At 42.8% G+C, this 27,444-nt stretch overlaps 1 protein-coding gene across 1 annotated transcript in view; it reads right to left on the bottom strand.

Moving 5' to 3' along the window:
- SEC14L1 (SEC14 like lipid binding 1) overlaps window positions 1–25,904 on the bottom strand; it is a 41,527-nt gene extending 15,623 nt beyond the window's left edge. The window contains exons 1-4 of the mRNA XM_083874454.1: window positions 25,830–25,904; window positions 23,900–23,991; window positions 1,874–2,023; window positions 1,653–1,784 (exon numbers count right to left, since the gene is read on the bottom strand). Coding sequence (XP_083730580.1) covers window positions 1,653–1,784; window positions 1,874–2,023; window positions 23,900–23,962 — 345 coding nt within the window. The 5' untranslated portion in view covers window positions 23,963–23,991; window positions 25,830–25,904. The remainder of the gene's footprint in view (window positions 1–1,652; window positions 1,785–1,873; window positions 2,024–23,899; window positions 23,992–25,829) is intronic.
- Between the last annotated feature and the right edge of the window lie 1,540 nt (window positions 25,905–27,444).

Raw genomic sequence — 27,444 nt, 5'->3', positions numbered from 1 at the left:
ACTCTGCTGTGGCTGATAGCTCAGAGCCAGCTCAGCCCTGCAGCAAGGGCAGGGGCAGCATGACCAACATGCTTCTAAGAGACAGCCAAAACACTGTTCCCTCACTGACCCAGGAGGTACTTTAGCATTCTGTAGAATGAAAACTGTGTTTGTTATCCCATGATAATGCCACAGACAGAAGTGCACAGTCCTCACTCAGCTGACACCTTCCCTCTTAGCTTATCTCTTGCTTTACTGACATGATCCTGAAACAGGCTTTTAGTTGGACTGGATCTTAAAGGGCTTTTCCAACCTAAACAATTCTACAATTGATGCTGATACTGTTACAAAAAGCTGTTTTTTAAACTCTCTTCAGCTAAAATAGATTTGTTCAAGAAATTTCTAGGCTGGTCTCTGAATTTGTCATTATGAAAACATCACAAAAGGCTGGATTTCTGAGCATGTAACTGGCCTGATGCCTTAGGGTTCCCTTCCCCCTCAAAACATGCTAAATTTGGCTAAGAACAGGATCAACACTTTATAAGGAGACAACTACAGAAAAAAAATTCCTTTTCCCTTCATTTTCTGTTTCTGCATTAGGGAATGGGAGATACAAGAATAGCTTGTACAGCCTCAGTAAGTATAACTCATAACATCATTTAAGAATCTTCCTGTATTTTTCTAAATTCAATTACAAGTAGCTTTAATAAAAATGAACATTTAGAAGCAATTTATTTTTCCATTAAAAACCTGGTTTAGTATTCACCTAATTTCTTGATTGAATAGAACAAATGGGCATAGGGAAGTACTGTGTTTTGTACATATTTACCACATGCACTTTCCTGTACAGCATTTCCCCCATTTGAACAGAGCTTTCACATAAAAACTGCAGGTAAGAGGAAGAGTATTCTTAAATTTACCCTAGAAGTTACATCAGAAATAATTATAAAAAGATTAGATAATAGTGTCAAGTGGGTTTGGCACCTCGTGATCTTTTAACCACAAGTTAAACACAACAGAAAATGTTATGACCTAAAAAGAGTGCTACAGTGCTACAACACAAATAAATCAGTCACATTTGTTAGCTCTGGTCTGACCTTTAGCATCAATTTGAAGCTCTACTGCTACAGTACGTGCTGTAAGAGCCCATGAGGATGGGCTGAGCCATTCAGAAATAAACCATGACCAGAGCAGAGCAGCAGGCCTGCCACCAGACTCCTCTGCATCAACATTTGCACTGAAGACCAAGAACAATGAAAAAAGATAGGTTAAAACATAGCTGACTCAGTGAACTTCTGTCTGAGCTGAGCAGAAGGCAAATCAGCTGAACTTTCCTCTGACAGTTCTGTCAGGGTGTCATCAGCCTCACCAAGTCCCACACTGCTGCTACAAAGCACAGATTTGCCTAAACAGAGCTGTCAAACACAGCAAATTATGTTGTGTTCTGCTCTCTGAGAAGATGCTCAAGCAAGAGGGTGCCAAACGTGTCTCAGTTCCTGAGGCAAGTGTGTTACATTTAACGCTAACAATTATCCCTCAGGGCCCTGTGTTGGTTATTTTTTTTTCTTGCAAGGCAAAAGCCAAGGAACAACCCCAAGCTCTGTTTGAGTCTTGAGATCTGAACACTCCCTGGGCTCCATCTGCAGCACCAGCAAAGGCCTGCTGTTACTCACTGTGTAAGAACAGTGCTCATTAATGATGACTCTGTTAGAGAAGGTTTCATTGTAGGCTTCTATATGCAGAGTCCTTTCTCGCCTGTTCAGAGAGTTCTTCTGGACAAAGTAGACGTAGTCCACTCCTGCAATCTGGGGAAGAGGCACAGATTCTGTTAAGGTACAGCATTCAGGGGAAGGGATATCCAGAAGTACAAACCAGGCACTCCAAAGCTCCTCACCTTTTTCAGCAGCCGTGGAGCGTCGATGTCCAGCTTGCAGCGCCGCTCGATGACGTGGATGGCCCCATCCTCACTCCTGTACTCGTTTACAGTGTCACTGGCTACAAACATGGGGATCAGAGGGCACGTAGGAAACCTTCTCTCATAGGCCTGTCACGATGGAAAGAGAACAAACAATCAGCACCATTAATTCCTCAGGGTGTGCAGAGTTCCTTCATTGGCATCACCAGCTTTTGGAGGCTCAATGCCCTTCAGAGCTTCCCTGGAAGGGGCTGAGCCTTCCTGAATCCACATTACAGCTGAAAGAGTCACAATGCATTCCAAACAATCCATTTATTAATATGTTCCTTGCCAGTAAGGCACTTTTTTAAACCATGCAAAATAATCCATTCCTCCCCTCCCTCTGAAAAGGAAGTTATTCATTCTGTACCATGACAACCCCCTTGATAACAGGAAAATCAGACCCTCCAGTTCTAAAATACCACAAGACAAAACAATTATGTCTTGGATTAAAAAAACCCACTTACTAATTACCGGTGTTTCACCAAGCTGTCTAGAGGGATTTCATACAGCTCCCCAAGGTCTCATAAAAACATTTCAAAAGCTATTTCTTAAGCTAATAGAGTTCTCAAGCTCCCTGGGCACAGAGTGTTCCTAATGATTTCACTGCAGTTTATCAGTTCACAGTTTTGTCCAACAACAGTCAGTCTAATACAATGAGCTCATTTCACACTTCTGAAAATGTAAAACTTCTTGCAATAATGCAGAACCAGCAACAGCTTTGATTTTGGTTAAAGAACACAGTCATGTAAATAACTTTATCTCTTAAATACTTGACACACAGAGAAGATGGCATTAAATCAGACATAGGATAGTTAAGGATTTGGGATCAGTAAAACAAGTAAGAGGGTGTTATCCTCACTAGTAAACTTGTTGGATTTTGATTCTAAAACCATTGTGGCTGAAGAATACAAGACAGCTCTTTTTTTTTCCTTTTCTTTCACAGTCCCTAATGTACCTCTGCTTCTGTATGGCTTTTTGTTTATTTTCTTTTCTTATGGAGTTGCAGTGAAGCAACTAATTCTTTAGCCTGCTTTCCATACTGTGAATTCCTTCATTTTTGCTACTATCAGAATCTCATTTGGTTTGGTGAAGAGGTAGGATTTTGCAACATGTCCCGATGCAGAAGAAAGCTTAGATAAAGTAAATATGAGAGAACATCATGAAACAACTCTTTAAAAGAGGTAAAATATCCACTCTGTCCTTTTAGATGATTTCAACTACTTGGAAAACAGCTGGGCTGCCGCACCAAGAGGGAGAGGGTGGGGAACAAAACAAGGAGCAGCTGCACCAAGTATGCAGTGGTGGGCTGGAACAGAAAAGGTCTCTTAATTCTCCCTTTAGAACAATTAAAATACTTCAGTTTATTACCAGTGTTCAAACCTAGTTTGAAGGCAGTGTTACTATGGTGACAGTGGTGTAAGGCACTAAAACAGTGTCAGCTTTTTCCCTTTGTGCATATTTTTAAGCCATTTTTGCAGCATGACTGTCCCGAGTTCGTAAAGCTGCTCTGTAAGGCAGAGAAGTGCAGCCAGGGAAGGGGTCACACACACTCCATGCTCCAGACCTCATCTGTGCACAGCTGGTTGGGTTGGACTGAAGGACAGCAATAATTCCTGGGCTCAGAGATGTGTGCACAATGCAGGGACAGAGCATTAGTGTTGTAACACAATAGTCAGTACTGGGGGAGAAAATCTTTTACAGCTCCAAGACAACGGGAGGATGGGTCCTATTAACATAGAACAAGAAGTTTCTTTTGCCCTATTGGCATGGCAAAGAAGTTCTATTTCTTTTACAAGGCTCTTGTGCTGAACAGAAGGCTGTACGCTTCAGTTGCTCACAAGTGTTTCAACCATCACTCTGAAAAAGTCTCAACATTATTTCAAAATTACTGTCAATTTTAACTGCAATGACTGTAGTTAAATGATGTTAAAGTCAGAAAAAGAAAATTCTAGAAGAAGAATTTAGAAGTATTTCTGATTTTTAGATTGCTTCATTTACTACTTTTATTCTAAGGACTTTATGTTATGATTATTTTATAGACAGGAGAGCAGAGGCAGTAGGTATCTAACATTTTTCTCACTTTTTTCAAAGTCTTTTTTACATTTGGATGACAAGTTTTCCCCATCTGAACAGCTCCCTTTATGCCAAAGCCTTTGCAATTCTCCTTCATTGCACATATTGATGCTTTTCTCATCTTAGTCCTCCAAACACTTTATGTTTGCCCTGTGAACATTTGCAATTCAAAGCATTACCTGCTCATGAGTGTTTGCTGAACTGTGAACAGAAAAATGTCCAAGAAGAATGTGTTGTTTTAAATGGCAAGACTGAATTGAATGTGTTCAATTTGGAAGAGAATGAAATAATTATCTGCCAAAAGCTGGCAAGCTGAATGCTCATAGCAAAGTACTTGAGGGTTTCCAAGAGATTAACAGCGACTCAGGATTCTTTCTTCCTAAAGAACATACACACAGAAAACTGTTCAGTCAATTTTACTGGGCTCTTAAATCAAGCTAGTTTTATTTCTTTATGCCCCACTGCCAATATATCCTTGTAATGCACCATTTCTCAGCACAGCCCAGTCTGAATAAAAGGTGATTAGAGCAAACCATGGCCGCATCAAAATATTTGATCTGATTGAAGCACGGCTGTCTCTTCCACAAGGGACAAACTGCTCCCCTTCACAGAGCAGAGGGGGCAGGAAAAAGCTGCTGAAGGCTACAGGACAGTGACACATCTTTCACCACGAACCAACGCAGCACAGAAATAAAACCTGCAATTTGTGGTACGACACAGCAAGAGCCACGTGAGTCAGAGCAGCACATGCATGGCCAAGGCTGGAGCCGTTCGAGAAGCACGAGAAGATTAAAGAAAGATCAAATACTGCTTTTATTTTTCAAGAGAACTGAAGGGATTTTGCTGCGTTATTGAAGTGTTTTGAAGCAGAAATTTTGTCTCAAATCCAGCTTTGCAGAGAGGAAATAACTGAACTGCATTATGCAGTATTCCTCCAGTAGGCTGATAAAGCAGAGTTTATTATAAGATGTTGCCCCTTCCTTGTACGACAGCATTGTGGTCAGACTTGGACAGATAAGTCTCTCTTCACAAATAAAATCAGATATTCCACATTCTTGTCTCAGTGTTCCAATTTCACTGTACAGATACAATCAAAGACAATTAGTTCCTCAAAAGAGAAGCAGCTGCAGAAAATCCGGAAGGGCCCCACGCAGGAGTGAAATGCTGCTGCTGTAGCGCTAAATGCACCCAATAACGTGTATCAAGGACGTGACACTGTTACTGTTTGCCCCATCACATTTAACACACAGGGTGTGACATGGAGCACAAGTCAAAAGCACAGCTGTGCTCATCCTCAAAACCCTGCAGCTACTGCTGGGCGTGACATGAAGTCACAACACCTCCATGGCTCAGGCACCTGTGTACAGATTTCCCAAATAGTGATTTTGAGCCTGCCTTTCTGCAGTTCCTCAATAATGTACTTTTACATTTCCCAAGAGACTCTGGAACACGTGTGTACTCTGAGCCATTAGAAGCTGCATTGTGCATCAAGAAAAACAGAGTCTGGTGAAGCAGCTTCAACCGCAAATTTAACTTTCTTAATGCACGTTAACAGCAAGAGCACTGACAAGCAGAGTTTCAACCAAAATAGCACTGTAATAAAGCTTCTTTTCCAACTGCTTCCCTTAGCAACTCATGCTCGGAGTAGAGTCAAAATAACAGGATTTATTCCACTTTTATCCTTGCTAGTATTTCAGCTGAGTGTGAAGACATGAAAGCAATTCAGAAGTCAGACTATTTTAAACCCATTGCAGTCGTTTTTCATAGCCAAGGGAATTGTACTTGCTGCCTGGCCCTTAGATTTTGGAATTCTAGTATCAGGAACAACAAGTTCCTTTCAAAATACCACCTTTAAAACAGCATTTAGGTATATCCCCCAACCCAGTTTTCAAAGATTTCTGGCTTTTTGCTTCTCAAACCATGCCTAGGGCTAATAAAATACCTTGATAATAAGCATGTGCTCAGTCCCCAGTAGGGAGAGTCATGCATGCAAATAATTTACTCAGCTTCTCTGGCCAGATTAATATATTCCCAGTCTCCTGCCTCCAAGGACAAGGATTATTTAGTATGACCATTAAATGACTCAAAACAAAGTTCTACACTTAAAAGAGGAAAGAAAACATTCCAAGCAATCTTATACTGTGCTGTTCTAGCAGGTGAATCCTCCAAACAGAAATTCTAACCTGGTGAAATACAGAAGAATTTCAATTACCATTTGGAAATTGAAGCATATTGAGTGCTTTAACAGCTTAATAGCATGAATCAAGCTGTTCAGATGTTTTATTTCTTTTTGATATGTTCTGTCTGAAACTGCTGGCAGAGCAGCATTGCAAGAGCAGCATCACATTCTCCAAGGACACCTCAAGAGAACCCATGAAGAGATTCATCCTGGCAGTCCAATCTTGTCTGCAGCACTCGGTGCTAACTTTAATTTCTGCCTGCAGTGCCTGACCATGTGTGGGTAACAATGTGCAAGTGCAAACCAAAGTTCACTGTGCTCCCCCATCCACTTCCAGCGTGTGGGATTTCTGAATTATTCATAAACACAAGAAACAAGAGGGGCCACTCAAGCAGGATGCTGCCCTGGCTCCACAGGCTGCATTCCAGCAGCCTGATCATTCCTACAGAGCACTGCATCCCTTCCTCCCCTTGCATTAGAGCACTGCAGATCAATAGGAAAAGCAGAGACTCATGGCAGGGTAACCAAGAGGTTTCAAATTCTTGGCAGCTGAACTTGGAAAGAAACAATTCTGGATGAACTCTCACAGATCAGCAAATAACTTTTCATGCCCTGTATTCTGCTGTTCAGAGCTCCCTTTGCAATCCATACATATGCATAAAAATCATGACACTTGTTCAAAGGAGTATAAAAATCGTGAGGCTTGAACAAAGCAGTGTGATCTCGGTGCCAGTGCCTCTGAGGGATGTTAGCTCACATGGGAGTGATCAGCTCGGGGGCGTGTGTGCAAGAGAGCAGATGGTTACAGTGGATACACCTCAAAAAGCTCCAGAAATAGGGTTTATGGTAAGGTAACACTCCCAGGCACTGGGAAGAGGGAACGTGAAGCGAGCTGCACGTTGGAGAAGCACAAACATCTTTAACACACAGGTAGTCAGCTCTCTGGGAAGAAGGTCCCCTGTGAAGGCAGCTCTGGAAGGACAAGTCCTCCAAGGACACGTTCAGGGTGCCAGCCAGGCCCTGCTCCCAGGAGTACAGCTCCCCTTGCCTTTGTGCAGTGACCTTCCCCTCAGAGCAGCTCTCCACAGCAGCCCTTGCTCAGGAGGCTTAAGCGGTTTTTCTCTCCACAGTGTTTTCACTTCATTAAACGTTCTCATTTACAAAGAGAGGAGTTATTCTCTTATTGCTGGGAAACAAAGGCTGCTTGGCAGGCACTCAGTTCTAGAAGTCTCTCTGGAAAAGATGGAGAAGGCTTTAGTCACACAGACCACAGCTGAGGCTTGTGGGGACCACAGACAACCCAGCAGGAGAGGCAGGGTCAGACGTGTCAGTGAATGGCTGTGTATCATCTGAGCAAAAACCTCCTTTGTGTACCATTCCTGGTCCTCGACAAATATGAGGTTGTTTAACAGTCCTCTGACTTCTCTGAAAATCTTAGCACAGTCTATGCCAACAAAATATGACTAGTCAGAGTGTAAAGAACACTATGCCTTACTTTAAAAGAAAAAAAAAAAAAGAGTTTAAGCCTTCCATTGCAATTTCTACTTTTAAAAAGTGTTTAATGGAACTAGAACAAATACATTATAGTTTTTCCAGCAAGATTCACCAATAGTGAACCTGCTGGCTATCAGAGCAAGATCAACAAACAAAATGTTTGCTTAACAATTTATCACTGACCTGGATGAAGCAATTAGAAAGTTCATCAGGAAATACCTTGTGGGGAAGCAATTTGAATTAAAAATTATAACCCTTCACCTGAAAGAGAGCTACTGCAGAGATTTTAAGAATTAAGACAAATGAAGCAGGCAGCAAGCATTCATTAAAAAGGAAGGCTCTGTTTCATCTTGGTTTGTTAAAAAAACCCTAAATCACAATGCCCCACATTCAAATATACCTTTTTTAAAATACATTTATTTTGCAACAGGAAAAAGCTCTTCCACTCCATGCAGAGCAGAATTCCACAGAAGAGAGGAAAATCCTGCCTTTCCAAGCAGAGCTGTACTTGGGCAGGGTGTGAGGAGCAGAGCCGTGCAGGCAGCTCTGAGGGCATGGCTGCACCCTGTGCTGGGATGCATTCCCAAGGATTCCCAAAAGGAGAGCTGATGTGCACCTGGCAAATGTGAGTGGCTCCTTACTCTAAGCTACAGGGAAAAAAAAAATTGCACAATTCTTCTTTCTCCCCATCACACTTTTTGTCCCTCTTGTATCCTCCCTCCATTACAGTCGAAAAAAACGTTTTACCCTGGAGTGGGAGAAGTCATTCAGAAACACAACAGATTGTCTTCACTCTCTGTTCCCTGGTACAATGAAATTTGGCCATCTAAGTATTAATGATGGCTATTAAGTGTACCCAAGATAAAATAAATAACCCTTCTGTAAGTTACACCAAAAAATCAATAGGACAAGTCGATATCCGTAAGACAAACATTCTGCTCCGTTTTAGAGACTAAAGAGTTCCCGTAGTAAACAGGAGTCTAAGAAGTGACCTGGAACTTTCTAATTAAATGATCTTTAGTGCATTAAGAGTGTAAGTTTACAGTACTGTTCATATCCAGTCTTCCAAAGCAAAGCATTCCTAAGTAATTGTCCAAAATGGCCCAACTCCTACTTTGCAGAAGTACAATCCCACCTTAAAGTTCATAAACAATGGAGTTAGTCCAAAATTTTCATTAAGAGGCTGTGAAAGTTTTATATAATCCTTGGACTACAACTACAATGGCTTTTTTGTTTTTGAAGTTCCGGGTTTGTCTTTTTTTTTTTTTTAATAGACCACACAAACACATTATTATACAAATCAGACAAGTACTAACAAGAATCTACTTTGCACAGATGTTGTTCATGAGTTGTAATTGAAGGTTAATTATTTCTCAAACAGCAAGAGAAGCAATCTTGAAAAACAGCCTTGGATGTTCTCCAAGGCAGAGATCAGAGCTTTCAGGTAGAGTATCTGGGAAGAGAAATTGTCAGCGGTTCAAAAACTTACTGCAGCATGATATTCAGATTCTTCAAATGCTTTATTTATGATACTGCACTGAAGTGGTGCTCAAATATACAGCCCAGGTCTACCTCTCTTCCTCTCAGAAGATCCAGGAGAGAATTCCCACACTGGACAAGTCCTGACCTCCCAGACATTCCAGGGCCCTGCACAGGCTCTCGGCACTCCCTGGGCTTCCAGCACCCACAGGTGTTAAATAACCCATGCTCTGAGCTGCCCTTACACACTGCAAACACTGAAGGTCACTGCAGAGACCTTTTCATTAACACCACCAGGCCTTCCCTGGGCCTTGTTCAATCAAGAAGTGATACAAGGACTTGTTCTTTTCAGTATACTTGTCTCAAGAAAGCATCTGAAAGCATAACTGGCTTAGCAGCCAGCAAACAGCTTCCTCAGCTCAGCTCTCCTTCTGTGGAATGGAAATGAAATTCCTGAGAAATTCTTTATGAAAGCAGGAGTTGAGGAAAATTAAGCCATCTGTATAAGCAGAGGTGAATAAGAAAACTTCTTTTTTTCCTGGCATTTACCAAAGCCATTAATTCAGCTCCTCTGTCACTCAAGAGTCCTGCATGGAAGAAAAGGTTTTATTAAGTGTACAGAAGAGCATAATCCCTGCTCGTCCTTGTCTTCTCTTGGTGCCTATACTTGTTTAATGAGTTCTCTTGATTTAGTCAGGTTTCACTGAAAAGGATTTCAGGCTCTACACTGCTATGAACAACCCACTTGTGCCTTGCAAAAGTCTGTGAAGGAAGAGGTAGAAAGGATGAGCAGATTTATTCCAATACATTTAAATTCACCCCTAGCTCAACTATATAAACCTCAGATTTTATTACTTCCTATAAAAAGAAGAGGACAAGACTGCTCTGTCCATTTTTATTTAGCTGTATTAGAAGCTCACAGTACTTTCAAGTTAAGTAAACACCCAGTGAAGTTTCTTGCACATTACAAATAGACTCTACCTGTTAAAGTGATCTTGTCTTCAGCGGATGTCACCACTGAACAAACAACACCTATTTGTTCTACCAAATGGGTTAACAGCCCTGCCACATGCCAAGCAGGCAATTTGCTGCTCAAATCCTAAAAGCACAGCAAGAAACCTCCCAGCTTCACATCCATTCTGCAAATTCCTGAAAACAATGAGGACATTGCCCATAACCACTACAAAATAACCCAGTATACAGACCAAACCCAAATTCAATAACTGCTTTGTGATCTTGTATGAAGGGCTTTGATTCAGTAAATTAAAAATCTCTATGGAGACAGGAAACAGCAGAGAAGTTATTCATGTGCTTTGGCTCCACTAAGTTACTCTGAGATCATAAAAATTTAGAGACAATTTTTTTCTTGGTTCCTGGCTTCAAACAGCACTTACCACCACTCATCCAGAACACCAGGGATGTGCATGAGGAAGCAAAACAACCTTTCAGAACAGAGACAGAACAGAGCTTTATCTACAACAGCTCTGCAGATACAATCCAGGCTACTTCACACTTATTTAATCTCTTCCAAGCCTTCTGCAGTGCAAAAGGAACAGCTTCATGTTAAATTTCAGGCATCACCATAGTTGATACACACAGTCAATCACAAAAATCATGAAATACCACTGACATAGTGTTATAAAGGAAACTGCAGCTCGACACAGCCCATCACACACCACCCTGGATTTCTGATAGAAGGACTTTCATGTGTTAAACTGCTACAAAGCACTTCCATGCAAAAGCAACTGCATCAACACACAAATACTGGCATTTCTGCTCCTCTCTGTGGTTCAGGCAGCATTTCCATGGTTACAGTGGTGAACATTTATTGGCTTTAATTGCATTCCAAACCCAGACCAAATGCATAGCTTGGCATTTTAAACAGTCCTAAAGGCAACCCTGCAGCCAGTTCTTGTAACCTGGCTTTGAGTCGTGAGGTGGAATGCATTTGGAATCATGAACTCATTCTGGTTGGAAAAGACTGTTAAGACCATTGAGTCCAACCATTAACCCAGCACTGCCCAGTCCACCCCTGAAAACACCACACTGCTCATTACATCCTCCACGTCATGGCAAAATGTCACTGAAACCGGACAGATCTCCAAGGAAACTCAGCACAGCACCCACACCATCCTCCCAAACTTTGGTACCCATTTTAGTCTGTCTTTAGACTCCTTTCCTTTGAGGCCATCACACAGAGAAAGTATCAGGAGTCCAGCTGAAACCAAAACATTCTTACTGCACAAAACACGACCTCAAACCACGGGGACTTTGGGACATTATCTCAGTTGCCAATCAAAGGACACTGCAACAAATTCACCTCTGGTAGCTGCTGCACAGATGCTTTGGAGAAATTCAGGCTAAGAATCAACTAGATAGGATTATGCATATTAGTATCACTTTCATGAACAGGATTTAAAACTAATTTTCTATTGCTGCTAAGTTACAGCAGACATCAAACCCTGCCTACTATCAAAAAGACAGTAACAATTTCAGGGGGAAAAATATCCTTGTAGTGATTTAAAAAGTTTACACGCATTTCAGAGTTTTAGATTACATTCTCTGCAAAGTAAATGTGGAGCAAAGAAGTGTTTGTTTTTCTACCAGCACACAAACCAGAAATCAAAAGGATTTCACAGGCAGCTTATTGAAAGAATGCTCCATTTAGACAGCACCTGCAACTAAATATCAGTAAAACTCTCAGCTTATCCAGGAAATACTTGACAATATATGTTCATTAAGCATTCTTGACAAATCTGAGTTATACTAAAAAAAAAATAGATTCACTTAAGACTGCCCAAAACCAAAAGCAAGGAAGGGGATACAAGAAAATTCAAAAAGCAGGAGCAAAAAAATAAGTTTCTGGGGGACAGGAAGGTCTGCAGCAAAATTCTTCTGTATGGCAGCATAGATCTGTTGGCAACAGAGCTAAGGAATATCAGCCTCGGTGTTCAGGGTTTTCAAGCATGCACAAAATTACTTTAATACTTTAATATTTAATTAAAATAATTTAGGCCTTATAAATAAAGCAGGAGATTCAGAACAGGTTATGAAGCAATCTTTTAGATAAGTGGAATTTTACTGGTAGTTCACTGTTGAGTTATTCAACTGTGGTCACCAACTTACCAAAGCAAGCAAAGAGCCTTTTTCTGCACCAGAAAGAAACAGCCAGACAGGGAAACCTCAACTCTTATCAGGGCTGTGAGCAGTCAATCCACACAAGCAGACTCTTTCTACACAGATCACTACTCTATCCCCCTCAGTGCACCCTTCCCATGCAACATCTGGGCGTTTTCACTTCAGAAAAGTGCTCAGAGAGAAGTTTTACCAGCAAAATTGATGCGACACTGGAAGGGAACTGGCTTATAACTACTTAAGAACCACTCTGCTACACACAGAGATTCCATCTCTTTCCAGATAAAAATTAAATCTTTGATGATTAATGCAGCTTTATTCAAAGTTTTGATGGCAAAAAGTACATCAATTCAACAGGTAGAACAAATTGGGGATAAAGGATGCAACCTGAAGACAAGTGCTAACATTCCATCTTCTATCTGTAAAAGATGATCTTCAACAACCACAGACATGCCTCAACGTAAATTTAATTTGAAGAGTGGTTACTTTAAAACAGATCTGAGTCATCTGTGGTTTGCTTAAATAAATTTTCACAGGTGGAATTGTGTAATAATTGATTATTATATGGGAGCCTAAATGTCCATCTTCAAAGGACACCTTAATATGAGGGAGGAGAAAGTGGACAGCCTGTGTAGGAGTTTGAGTTACACCTGCTTTGCCTTCCAGGCACACACAAGAGAGTCATTAATTCTCCTCCTCCCTTTGGGAAGTCCAGAGAGCCCAAAGTGCACAAGTGCCACTCCACTAAAGGGTGAGCAAGCCAAACTTCAACTGCAGCCTCTGCACAATCTTCAGACACGAATCTCTAAAATGAGAAGCTGGAATACAGAAGTTGGGCAAGCACCACTCCTTCCTCAAGAAAAACAAAAGGTTAAGGACAGAAAACCCAACAACCATGCTGAATGCAAATAATTTTAATCTTCCTTTCCTTTGGAGTAAGGCAGGAAAGCCTGATCATTCAGGTTAGGCTGGCTTATGACTGAGAGCCCAAGATCAAATTGCTGGTTAGAAAACAACTGCCATTTCTCTGGTCTAGACTGAAGATCTAGACCGAGGACAGACTTTACAGCTGTGCTGCTCAGAGCTGTTCTCCAGCATACACAGATCTTGCCCGGCCTCGTGGAGGCTACACCGATACCTAAGGGACTTGCAATGTCACTGTAACTTATTTGTATCAAAGGCATTTGCAACACTATTCTATATTGAGAGAAAAATGCCTGCCCGCCCCTGTTCCAAGCAAGACAGATGGAAATCAGTCTGGCCCAGAAGCCACGTAGCTCCGGGCACAACACTTTGTTTGACAGAATGTGCCCTGCAATTAGAGTCAACTTCAGTAGTTCCTAGGAGAGGAAACTTGGCTTCTGACCCCAATTGCACAGGACACGACTGTTTTGGCTCAAGGTTAAAGTACTCTGGAGAAGAGGCTGACCTCCAAAAGAGCATCACAGCAAAGGCTGGCGACAGGCCAGGGAAAGCTTAAATGCCTGGAGACCGACATGTGATTACTGAGGAATGTGAGCTATTCCCAAGCACTTCCTATTTCTCTGCAACACTGGCAATACACAGCCTTTTACATAACGCAGGAACATATCTTCCTGCGACTTTTTTTTAAGAGACGTACATAAAACCAACAGTAAATCATTAGGCTTGTCCTACCGTTTCTTCTAATTACCATTCCTTGTCTTACAGCAGCTGAACAATCACAAGCACGCTCTGTGTTGCCAACAGGCATTTCACATTTCACAGGCACGGGGTATCGGTCACACTGAAAGCAGAATTTGGTGCTTGGCTTCCCCTTTTCCTTTTCCAGTTCACGAATCGCATGTCTGGTTCCTCTGCAGTCAGTTTTTTAAAATTCAGCTGCAATCCCACTGTGTCCACTGAGGGTCTATTTTTAGAACAGTCAAATATTCCTTGCTGCTCTATTGTACCACGCTTGAGTCTCACTTTTATGAGTCCTATAATTAGTATTCGTCACTTGTTTGGTCTTAGAATCACAGACACTTCCAATAAGAAGGTCTGTTACAACATGTTTAACATCTGGAATATGTTAGGGCTATTTTAAATAAAATTATTACTGCGCAGACAAAATCTAATTTATGAGTGGAGGAGGACAGGATGACTACAGCACTGCTACAGTGTGGGCTCAGAATTCCTCATTAAACCATTGCCTGAGAGGTTAAAGACTTGTACTACTACAAGGAAAAAAAGTCTCCAGACTTTTTCCCCCCTCCATGAAGGTTCAGTGGAACAGGTTTGACTTCACTGCCTCAGACTTCACCCACCAGGTTTTCATTTGGCCCAGAGGCAATTGGCCTTTAAGCATTGCACCAGTGATTTCACTCTTCCAAGATTATCATTAGTACAGTGAGTATAGAAGAAAACAAAATTCAAGATAAATAGCAAGGCCTTGGTTTGGCTTTTGGACCAGGAAAACATCAACTTCCAGGTGCAGAGCAGCCATATTCTGTCAAGCAAACCAATTAAAAAGTTTTAAGTACATAATTTGAAGTCTTGACCATTGACTAATGTCAATGGAATGTCATCAAAATGCAGCATGATAGGGTCTGGAGCCTGCACACTTTTTACCTCGGGCTAGGAAATGTAACAAAAAAATACCTTACATCCATGTCTGAAGTATCAGGAGACCTTCAAGAAGGTAAAAAACTGCTGGTGGAAAACCAAGAGTACAGAGCAACAGTTCCTCATATGAAATCAAACCACTGAACTAAGACCAACCACCGCCATGAAAATGAGTCATTTAAGATCTGAGGGAGGAACCTCCCAGACCTCAGAGGAAGGCAGCACAGACAGCCTGAGCCAGGCTCTGCTGCCTCTCCTGACACAAGGAGCAGGAGGTGTGAGGCTGAGCAAGCTCTGCCAGGCTCAAGGGAAAGGATCCATCTCTTGACACAGCATGTCATGAAGCACCAGCTCCTGCTGGAGGGTGTCACCACAAAGCTCATGGGCTCCAGAAAGGAACTGGGAGCACGAGAAATCAAGCACATGAGATGTTATTCCTGACAACGGCACATTCTGGACCAGAAGGGCTGTCAAGACACATTGCTGGAGGATGAGAGAGTATCCTAAGAGAGTGTTACCATATGTTTATCTCATTCCTATCCTCCCCCCTGGAGGCAGATACTGCCCTTGGCCACTGCCTGAAAGGCAGCACTAGCTGGAGAGGCCTCATGGTGCAATCTGGTCCTGTGCTTCTCGTCAAGAGACAGAACAAAAATCCAAATTCATCATCCAGATATCAATAACCAGTGCAAGATCCATCACTGGCCTGGTACAACTTCTGCAGCCCTGCATCTGCTCCCCAATAAAACATACACAGAAAACACAGCCTAGCTTCAAAAAATAAGCCAATAACAATAAAAAAAACAGTCAAGAGTCATTTGATTCTTTTCTAAAATGAAATTAAACTCATAGATTATAGACAATCACTTCTTTGTTCTTCACCCTCCTTTACAGCAAAGAAAGACAAACAAAAGCATGAATCAGTTTAGTCAACACAGAACAAACAAGTTCAAGTGAAATTGCTTTAAATCCTGTTCATTACAACTTCAGTGGCTGCACCAGACACACCATGAAACACTTCAATAGAAATAAGTAATTTCATAGAGCCTTGAATTCAGTAATGAAGAACTTATCTACAAGCCAATGAATTGCACAGCAAAGAGAGTTTTGCAAATGATACAGCATAATTTACACATTGAATGAAATAGCCTGAACAGACCATCCTCTGAAAAGGCTCCTGCTGCCTGGTATGCCTGAACTGGATGGAATGTCTGTGGCATTTGAATTTTACACTAAATGAAGGGACACGGGGCATGCAAGAAAGGAAGTGCTCTCATCAGGAAGCTGCTCCCTTCTGCTGTGGCATAAACAACCCTAAATGGCACACGGGCACCCTGACCATCACCAGGGAAATACCCATTTTCACAAAATCAGAGCTGTTATTGTCACAGAGATATGATCTAATATTACAGCAGCAGTAGGCACAGCAAAAAGTTATCAGGCTGAGATGGTGAGGTTTGCAGGGCAGCTTTCAACTCCTGCACAAATTGATCTGCATATATTCCAAAAAGCATTCATACTCAAGTTATGAGAGCATAAATACCAACAAAATGAAAACAGTGATAATTATCCAATGATTTACACCCCACAGATTTAGATATTTAACTTCATCAATCTGACCATGACAAAACCTTGAAACAGTAATTTAATAAAGCCCAAACAGGGATAATTAAGAAATAAAACAATTTAAATAAAAATTCATTCTTAATGCAAAAGAGTAGTTTCTCTTTGCTCCCTCCCACGATCCCTCTGCTGTCGCCAGAGTTAAAGCTGGTAGCCCAGTGATATTTTTATTTTCAAATTTGCTGATATATAGAACCCAAAACTAATTAAAGTAAAACCCAAGAGAAGTTCAAGATAAAAAAATTGCCCAAATGTGAGGTTTTATACAAGCAAGACAGGCAGCCAGCCCATCCACGTGTGATTGTGTTCCAGCATACAACATGGAAATTTTTAATTTTCATTTTTCTGAAGCAAGGAGAGAGCCCCCTTTATGCCAAAGCAACTCACAGAATCCATAACTCCAAGTCATTAGGTGCAATTTGCCAGTACTTTGCACTGCTAAATAATACCTGAAGACTGCTGAATCAGGTTTCTAATGGCCCCTTCATTTACTGTTAGAGCAAGCGGCTCCTGCATTTTTCAAACTGCAGATCCCTAATTATTTCCCAACGGGATCGAGGGCTCTCAGAGTGCAACCCCAGTGACAGATGCCCTGCTGACTCCTCTTTCTTGCAGGCAGCTGCCAGCAGCTCACCCACAGCACAGGGGGGACGAGCACCTGCTCCCACAGGGCTGCTCAGCAGCCTTAGGGGAGCCCAGCGAGGAAATTTGGCTGACAAGGAATTTATCTTCTTTTTTTTCCAAGACAGCTCTGGCCCAGTCTGTGTCCCCAGGCTGGCCTGCTGATGAACGTGTCTTTGCAAGAGAGCAAGAGCAGCAGCCTGGCGCGTCAGCTTAGCTACAATGGGAAACCACATATTGGTGATATTTCTGTGACCCTGAGAAGACAGAGCCCATGAACCACGAGCTGAAAACCTCTGGGGACTGGGCTGCAATCAGCATGACTCAAGCAAAAGCTATGCAGAGAACAGGCAAGAGCTGAGAGCTGATCTCCAGCAGTGATGGCTCAGTGCTGGCCTGCACTGGCTGCAGTGGAGCCCGGGGATGCCAGGGACTCCTTCCAGCCATGCTGCCACCAGCGTGGGGCCTCGGCAGGGCTCTGATCTCAAACACCACTCACTGACTGCTGATGGCTGAAACCAGCTGCAGTTTGACTGTCAGAAAGTCAGATTATTAAACTACCTGTAAATAGGCCTTACTTAACATTTTACATGAGCTGCTAACCTGACCTGTCTTAACTCTATCTCAGAAATTAAATAAAGTGTTAAATAATTCAGCTTTACATCCTAGTTCTTCACTTAGAATACATGCACAGTATTTTTAAACTACATGAAAAACTACATGAAGACTAATTCACTTGGGAGAAAAGGAAATAGACCATTTAAGACCAACCTGTAATTAATTTCAACTTGAGCTAATTAACAGCTTTCCTTGCATATTCTCAGAAGATTCGTTCTACATTCAGAATGCAACAGTTTAAAGATTCCATTGCTAGCCTCCCGCCAGGAACATCCTGACTCCAAACGTAGTTCAAAGCAAAAGCAACCCTGATTACAACAAATACTCCTCAATTCTGGGTTCCAGATTCTGGACTTTGAGGGTGCTTTATGGGAAGTCCTTGGGCAGCATAGACTGCCCAAGAAATGTGGAAACACCTCATCCTGATCTCTAAGCAACCTCTGGCTTCTCATTGGTTATGTTTTTTTTAATCAATCCCCCAAAATTTCACCCATCTCTTTCCCACAAAGTTTTGAAGGCTTTTACACATGTTTCTTCCTGTCTAAGCACACATTAGACCAGGAGCATGATGTTATACCTTCTCCAGACTGTACCTGTAGAACCCTGAGTGTCCAGGACTCTGCAGGATGTGTAACCACTTCTTTCCTGCCAGATCCCAACATATTTAAGAGTTTTAACTCAAAGGCAACATCCCTTGGCTGGATCAACAGATCCTGGAGCAGCACTTCACACCAGAGCTAAAACACCTGCAAAGGGTGAAAAGCTTGGAGTGCTTTCAGAACAAAACACAGGAACTGTTTTGATACATATTTTCCTTCTTCTGACACCTTCCAGAGTGTGACAGTAGTGGTGGCTTAGCCTTTAAAGTGCAAAGGACTTGTTAAAAACTGACTCAAAGCTTTCAGCGAACAGGAGAGCTGCAGCTGTCAGCTTCAGTCAGGTCATGTGTTTGCTAAAAAAAAAAAAAAAAAAAAAAAACCTCCCACACCAAAAAGCACAATCAGGAAACCAAGCATGGAAATAGCTAAGCAGGTCACAAAATAACACAAAATAATACATAAATTGCACTGTTAGCAGGCTGCTAAGTCAATATTTTTCCCTAGTGCTTAAGTGAACTTTCCCATTTGTTACCCACAGCTCATTCCAAACAAGTGGTCAAATAATCATCTGTTCTTACACCGTGTGCTAACACAGGAACCACCACCACCATCAACCAGCAGTGAAACTGCAGGCATTTCATATAAATTCAGAAATTGCACACAAGGCTCTGCTCCACCATAGCTTTGCCAGCACATTTCCAACAGCAAATAAGGGTAAGTTTTCAACAAAGACAGGAAGCAAAGCAGATGAGACTCTGGGAGTTCTACAACAGAAGGGAAAACAGCTCAGAGGTTTTGGGAGTAGACACCCAAGTTTATTCCCTTCCCCAGGATTTAAGTATCCAAAACGAATTCTCAGCAAAGTGCACTGCATCAGGGGAATGAAATACTTCTCTATATTTAAAACCCACTTTGTGCTTTCAAAAGCTCTTGCAGAAGAGCTTCCTTTTTCTCACCAGCCTCTCAGCCCCTCTTCACATGATGTGTGAAATGCATTTTTTCCCAGGAAAACAAAATGAGACTGGAAGGAATGAAAATGGTGAGTATTTATGAGCAGGTGGGGCACTTACCTCGGTACAGTCTGAATTTTTTTTAAAACTACTTTTTAAAGTAATAACTTTTATAGTGAAATAATAACATACTGCTGATCAGGAAGCTCATTACAATCTAGATCAAGGGATTTTACTTTGATTTCTCAATTCACAAAAACAGGTAATTTTTTTCTAATCTACTCTTATCACTGAAGCGTATTTATCCCATTTACAATGTTACTACTTACCTGTAATTTAGGGATACTTTAATTCATGAGATATACCTTAAGAACTATTTTTCAGATCTATAAAGCTAAAGAGACTCAGCTTGATGTCCAAAAGCAGCAAATTTAAACCATTAAAATGATAATATAATCAAAGGCACTACACACATTATACTTGCTAGGCAAGATTCATGCTTGAGATACTTCAGATATTCCATCAGAACAGTGGCAAAATGTGAGATTGATTTTCTAAAATTCACATTATTTCTGAAACTAAGTAATTGGTGATTGCAAATAGGACATCTTCTAAATGGGCTGAAGAGCAATACATTTTCCACAGAGCTTTCAGAAACTCAAAAAGAAAAATCCCGCTGGTCAATGGTTCAATCCAATGTGTGCTTTTTCAAATATCTTATTTATTTTCCATTTGCATAAATTCCACCCTTGAAATGCCATTGCAACTGATTATTCATTATTTAAATTTACTTTGGAAATTAAACTCAAGGGGAATTATCTAAAGTATGTCAGACTGAAAATGAGCTGCAAATCTCCAAAGTTAATTTTAGCTTCATGTGTGTTAAGGAAGATTCAAGTTCTTAACTGCCTTTTAATATTAAGAACTACTTATTCAGCAAAGTCCCTGTATTACTTTAAATGTAAACCTCTTTAAGCTAATATTAAAAAAAAATTGAATCCGTAATCTTTAGAAGTTTTCTAAAAGCAGCTTCTCAGTTTTTCTCCAGTATATTTAACCTTGGTAACTTGACAAGTGAGTCTAAGTAAACAGCCATTTTTCCACATTTCAGCTGCTCCCGGCATTACGTAAACGCTGAACAGGAGGAGAAGGGACATTCTATTCTGTCTCCTGAACAGCTGTGCAAGCTGCTGCTCTGGGTGATTTTTTAAATACATATCCACTAACACACAGAGATTCCAAGAAGTTAATTATGACAGATATTCCACAGAGCAGCCAGAAAACATCATGTCAGCTTTGGAAACTATTTGGTGAAATCATCTGGCCTGCGTTAGGTGTGTCAGGCTAAAGTGGGGTAATTTCTAGCCTATGATTCTAGAATCTCTTCAAGTTCAGGAAATAGTTTCATTAAAAGATTTGCATCTTAAACATTATCTGGAACCACACAATTTGCCAGTAGAAGGAAATCTTCAAGGGAAGTAGCTTATATTATATTTTACACAGCTGGACTCAATGATGAGGAAGCTTTGAAGGAATGGATGTCACCACTCCCTCCCAGCCTCAGCACCTCACCGATTCCCAGCTGGGAGATAAGGGGTCATGCCTTAAGGAAATTGTCATACAGATATATTAGGGTTCAACAGATGAGTTTTAGATGTCAGTAGAGGAAGCATAACAGAGAAATTTATTTTCAACACAAATTCAACTTAGGAAAACAATTTTGACTCTTGTCTATTTTAGAAGTCTTTATATCATAACTGCCTGCAAAACACTTTTGTCTTGACAGTCTTGGCTTAGATCAAAGTGGAATTAAATTCCGTTTTTTGTCTTAATATAGAGCTGCAGTCTCCCTTCCCAGAGAGCAAAGTTCCCTGGGAACACACTCGAGCTGCATGAATGGAATGCTGATTGTGCTCCATTCTCCCTCAAGTACCTCTTGGAAACCCAGGAAGGGGAGAGTGGGCAACTCGGAAGTTTGCTCTGTAAACGACCCACTCTGCAAGTGGCATTCACTCAATGCCTTCTAGAAAGGAAGAAATTTTTTTTATTGTTGCTTTCTCTATCTGAAGGCTAAATATTAGTTTAACTCAATGAGTTCCAATTTGAAATTGCAACATGTATCATCCAGGGAATCTTCCCAGGGCAGAAGGGCTTCATTGACACTGGTGAACTTCATTACTGCCCCAGAGAAAGAATTACCTCTGGAGTTCCACAGAACACCCAGGGAAGACAGGGCAATTGGCCAAATAAAAATTATAAAAGTACTCAGTCCCTGAACACAAAGATGAGATCTCACACAAGAGCCGGGCTAGAAACAGTGATTTTTGTTAAGACAATTCAGCACACAGAACATTGGTGCCACACTGACCAAAGCTTTCTCGAGAGATTTTTTACTGACAGATGAGTATCTCTGGGTGTGGGTTTAAACCTCTGTTTGACGACACATTCTCTCAAGGGCTTGGTGCAAATAAAAGAGAGGGACAGAGGAAAATCAAACACAACACAAGTCATTTATTGGGTACTTTAAATCCAAGCCTGGTATACGCCAGGCTGTTCTTCATTTCAGAAGAGTTCCTGGCACTGTTAAAATAACATTATAGCACTTTTTTGCTTGAGAATATGCAACATAATGCTTCCACTTTAGCATAGAACTTGACACAAGTATTCCTTCCAGAAATACTTCATCAACTTATGCAATCACTGTTCAACCAAGGGGAAACAGTAACAAAACAGTAACAAAAAGCATCAAGCTTGCATATACTGTTTATATTCCTGACAGAATTTGGCTCAGGGACTTCTCTACGCACTTCAGAAAACGCAGGGACGGTTTTGATGGATCACCAGCAGGAATTTTATAAGTTTTAAAAATCAGTAACAGCAGCAACATGGCAGGGAGAGGATGTTCATCCAGCACTCACATTCTGAACAAGTACAAGTGATAACCCACTGTTCTGACACAGACTAAATGAATCAGATGTATTATTGCTCTGAAACTTCCAGTCTCAGAAAGAATCCTGTTTTGGCTGTTTCTCTTTACAAGCATTCTTCTCCTGCTAGTCCACTTTTAATTTTTAACTATTATTTGCAACCTAGTCACATACCTACTACAGCCTCTTGCTTTATAAAAAAAAAAAGCTTTAATGTAAGGGAAGACTTAATATTTGTTAAATATTATTCTTCAGATATTACCCCCAAGACACAGAACAGTTTGAGAACACTCAGTTAATACTAATAGTCAGAAGTGTTTTTAATTACACCCAGCAAAGCGTTGTGGACAATTTTGATGTCAGCATTTTGACTCAAAATATCCTTGATGAAATAACTCAAGGGAAGCATTTTTGCCTTCAGTTCAGCAGCAAGGTAAAGACTCATCCGTTTAGCAAACAGCCAGGGAATTTAATTTAAGAAATTAATTTTGACTGATTGATCTAAGAGCCAGTATAACTTCCCCGAAGGCTAAAGTTACAGACACCATCAAATTTCACTGAGAGATCACCTGAAGCCCAGCTGTCAGAGCTACTGAAGTCATAAAAGACCTCACACATATCACAGTTGGCTTCTTCACTGCTCAGCAAAATAACAACTCTGCCTTGAAGTGTCTGCAAGAGCAAAACCTAACGTGTAACACGGGAGGCAGCCTTAGGAATGAGATAAAAAGAAAAGCAAGTATTCCCTGTAGAGTGATCTAAGCCTTTTTTGCCCTGTGACGGCAAAGACTCACTTCTGTAAGGAACCCTGCACTCCAAACCATGTGATCTATCTAAATATTTACACTGTGAGCACTATTAAAACTCTCCTCCAAAGCCATTAAACATAGGATTTTCAGCAAGTGAAATCAAACAATTATTATGTAGATTACGGTTCACTTTTAACTGTTTTTATCAGGGAAAAGCTCCTTAATTGCTCTTTCTAACTCATAAGAGCCCCACAGCTGTGGTTTCAATTCAATATACTTTAAAATGTCAAATACCTACTTCCACTCTGTTTTCTAAAAGGAAAGAAAAGGGAGGGAGAGGAGAAGAGTAAAAAAAGAGAACCTAATTAAATTTCATTCTTTTCATTACTATTTGTACCACTATCACACCAATTAGCACCATGCACCCAAAAGGCTTTTTGTTCATCTCTCTGGCCTCCCTACCACGCTTTTTCTTCCCTTCCTTCCAAATGTTTCCAGTGTCCTTTCTCCCTTCTCATTCAGGCATATCCTTGTTTTCATGGCTTTCTCTGTGCTCTCTAATCCTGTAAACTCTACAGTGATGAAAACACCACCATAGCAATGTTTTAATCAGCACACATGACATTTTCTCCCATTATAGAAGAGTCTGCCCCCACTAAACAACTTCCCGTACACTTCAATCCTACTTTCGCTCTAACTTGCAAATACATCTGTAAACACTACCTAAATGTTAGCAGAAAAGAAGAGTAAATTATCTTAAAAAAAAACCACCACTCTGGGCAGAGAAGAAATCATTGAAACACACAGCTCTCATAGTTTGCATTTTATTTTCAGCTTTGTATGTTCTGCAGTATCTGTCAAACAAAGCCCAGCAAGTCCTCAGCCACACAAGGAACTATCAAGATGGAAATCACAGCAAAAATTAATACTTACAGCCATAATTAACTCAAAAGGGTGTTTATACACCCGTACGGGGGACTGGTACTTCTGCACCATGGTCGCAGTTTAGTGAGATCAACTCAAACCTGAAAAAGAAATTTGCAAAACCATCTGTCAGACGTAGGAAGCCATTTTCAATTTTCTCTTACAATTAGTCTGTGCGTGGTACCACGCTAGCAATTCCACAGGAAATCCTTCACAATTCCTTGACAACCTTTTTTAAGACCCAACAGGGGCCTTGAAAAGCTATATATATATATATATATATATGTATATATATATATATATGTATTTCTGTCACAGCTGACTTATCATTTCTTCCAAGGACAACATAAAATTAGCACATTTTTAGTCCACTTTTAGTAACAAATCTTCACCATATTTCATGACTCTTTGTCAGGATGGTGACATTTCCTGTGCTGCTGCTGAGAACCAAACACTGACACATCCCAGCGACAGGCAGAGAAGCATTTCCCAGTCCCCCAGCACAGTATGTGGGCTGCCCTACTCAAAGCAGGGACCGGGCAGGGAAAAAAAAAAAACACGAAAGAAATGCAGAAAGAACAAAAAGAAGTTAAAAAATAAGTGTTAAAAATGCCAGTTTGCAGAAAGAAGGAAAAAAATTGATTACTAGAGTACACTGATGGATCAAGGGCATTCCTTGATCATCTCCAAAGAAATTTAAACTTTTGAAAGAGAAACTTATGAGATAGATGGAGAAAAAAACTTCGAGAGAAACTCCACAGTGCAGCCAGGAAAGATTCCCTGGCAGCACGGAGGGGAATTACTCCAAAGGCTTCGTGCCTGCTCTGCCCAGCAAAGCGCTCGACCCGAACTCTCTCGACCGCAATTTACGTTGATTGAAAAATTCTGGCAATAGCATCCGCATATGAACCGCGGGCTGCGAGCCAGCCTCATTTTAGCGAGGAATGGGTTTGCTACAAAAAGTTGGCTCGACTTTTCCGCCCGTAAGGGGCTGCGGGAGCGCTCCCGGGGCTGGGACTGGAGCAGAGCGGCTCGGGGGCTCCGCCGGAGCCAAGAACAGCCCCCAGCCACGGGAAAGTTCTCCCACATCCCAGCCCCGAGAAGGATTTACCCATGACTACCCCGCTTTTTTTAAAAAACCAAAACAAAACAAGAAACACCGGAATCAGCACAAACAGCCGCAAACCCTCTCTAATCCCCGGACAAAAAGAGTTACACAACAAAGAAACTCCGCGTTCCTCCCGCCGCGGCGGAACCGGGACAGCCCGGGAGGGGACGGGATGGGGGGACACCGGTGACAGCCCTGAGCTCGCCGGGAGGGGACGGGACACCTGTGACAGCCCTGAGCTCTCCGGGAGGGACGGGACACCTCGGGAAGGGACGGGACAGCGGTGACAGCCCCGCAGCCACCGAGACTCCCCGGGAGGGGAAGGGACACCTGTGACAGCTCCACGCGGCTCCGGAGGGATCCAGGACACTCCAGGAGAGGACGGGACACCGGTGACAGCCCCGCACGGTTCCGGGACACCCCGGGAGGGGAAGGGACACCGGTGACAGCCCCGCACGGTTCCGGGACACTCCAGGAGGGGACGGGACACCGGTGACAGCCCCGCGCTGCCCGGAGGGGCCCGGCCAGAGCCGCCTGCCCGGGGCGGCTGGAGGAGCGCAGCGGCCGCGGCGCCGCCGTGACCCGCCCGAGGACCGCGACCCCCGCCCCACCACCAACACCACCCTCATTACCATCACCACCATGACCACAACCAACCACCCCCCTCCGGCACGGGCAGCGCCCACCGCTCCTCGGGGCTCCCCGCAGCCAGCGCGGAGAGGAGCGGGCGGGGAGCGGGCGGACAATGGGAAAGTTGCCGCGGGGCAGGCGGCGGGGCTGTGGGGCCGCGGGGCGCGGGCGGGAGCCCCGGAGGCTCCTGGCCGCCCTTACCGCTGGGAGCCGGCCGCGCTCTCCCCTCATGCCGCCGGGGCAGCGCCGTCCTGCGCGGGAGGGGCGCGCGCGCCGCCGCCCGTCGTTCGCGGGGCCGGGCGGGGGCGGGCCCGGCGCCTGCGCGCTGCCGGGGGCGGGGACGGGCGGCGCGCATGCGCGGTGGGGGGGCCGGCGGCCGTGAGGGAAGAGGCAGTGGGGCGGCGGTGGAGTGGTTTGGGTGGGAGAGAATCTGAAAAGGTGTCCGGTTTTACACCCTGCCGTGGGGAGGGACGGCTTACACTAGACCAGATTGCTTCGAGCACTGTCCAGCTTGGCCTTGAACACTTCAGAGATGGGGCAGCCAGAGCTGCTCCGTTCTGCTACCTCACCACCCTCACAAAGAATTTCCCAGATCTCTAATCACAGGATAACAGGATCAGTTAGGATGGAAAAGACCCTTGAGATCACCGAGTTCACCCTATGACCTATCACCACCTTGCCAATTAGACCGTGGCACTACGTGCCACATCCAGTCTTTTCTTTAAACTTTCCAGGAATGATGACTGAACAAATCTAAACCTTCTCTCTGTCATTGTGAAGCCATTCCTGTCACTACATGCCTTGGTAAATACTCTTCACCCCGTGTTTCTTGTAGGCTCCCTTTAGGAACAGCACAAAACTGAGGGGAGGTTTAGGTTGGATGTAAGGAAAAGCTTTTCACCCAGAGGGTAGCTGAGCACTGGGACAGCTCCTCAGGGAGAGGGGCACAGCACTGAGCCTGTTTGAGAGCAAGCGGCATTTGGACAGTGCTCTGATGGTTTTACACCACAACGACACAGCCTTCGAGCTTCAGAAGGCTGAAAATTACTCCTTTATTTTTGGGACGTGTCTCCCTTTTATACTATTTCACACAGACGAATTGGATTGGTGACACAAAAGCAAAACCTCTTCACTCACATTGGTCAGACCAGAGGGACATCAAGAGGAAGTCCCTCCTAGGGAAAGGAGCTAATAACAAAATTACAAAAACACTTATCTTGTTACAGAAGATTCCTTGGTAAAAGAATTTCAGAAAACTAAAACACCTCAGGCATCGAACCAGGGCTACAATGCTCTCACATGGTGGGATTCTTGGACTGTCCTGTATAGGCCCAGGAGTTCAACTCAATGATCCTGGTGGGTCCCTTCCAACTCAGCAGATTCTGTGATTCTGTATTGGAAGAACAGTAATAGCTGCAATTTGGTTATCCCAAAGTCTTCTCTATGTGGAACAATCTCAATTCTCCCAGCCTTTCCTCATATCAGAAGTGCTCCAACTCTCCAAACCTCTTGGTTCCTCCTCTGTGCTTGCTCCAGCAGGTCCATGTCCTGTGCAGGAGGCCCAGAGTATTCCACGTGGGGTCTTACCTGAGTGAGGCAGAGAAGCAGAGTCCCCCTCAAACACACAGAGTCGTGTGCACACACCCTGAGTGCAGGAGGGCACGGACAGTGGGACATGGAACCTTCTGCAGGTGCCTCCCATCCCCTCAGCCCTCCGAGCCTCCTGTTGTCCCACACCCCTCATGGCTCCTTCGGCCTGGGGGGCTCTGGGTGGGTTTCAGGCACCATCGGGGCAAGCTCAGCTTAGGGCAATGGC

The sequence above is a fragment of the Zosterops lateralis genome (assembly GCF_965231275.1).
Source record: "Zosterops lateralis genome assembly, chromosome: 18".
NCBI lineage: Eukaryota > Metazoa > Chordata > Aves > Passeriformes > Zosteropidae > Zosterops > Zosterops lateralis.
The sequence above is the reverse complement of the archived record's forward strand: the minus strand, read 5'-3'. Positions and strand labels throughout refer to the sequence as shown.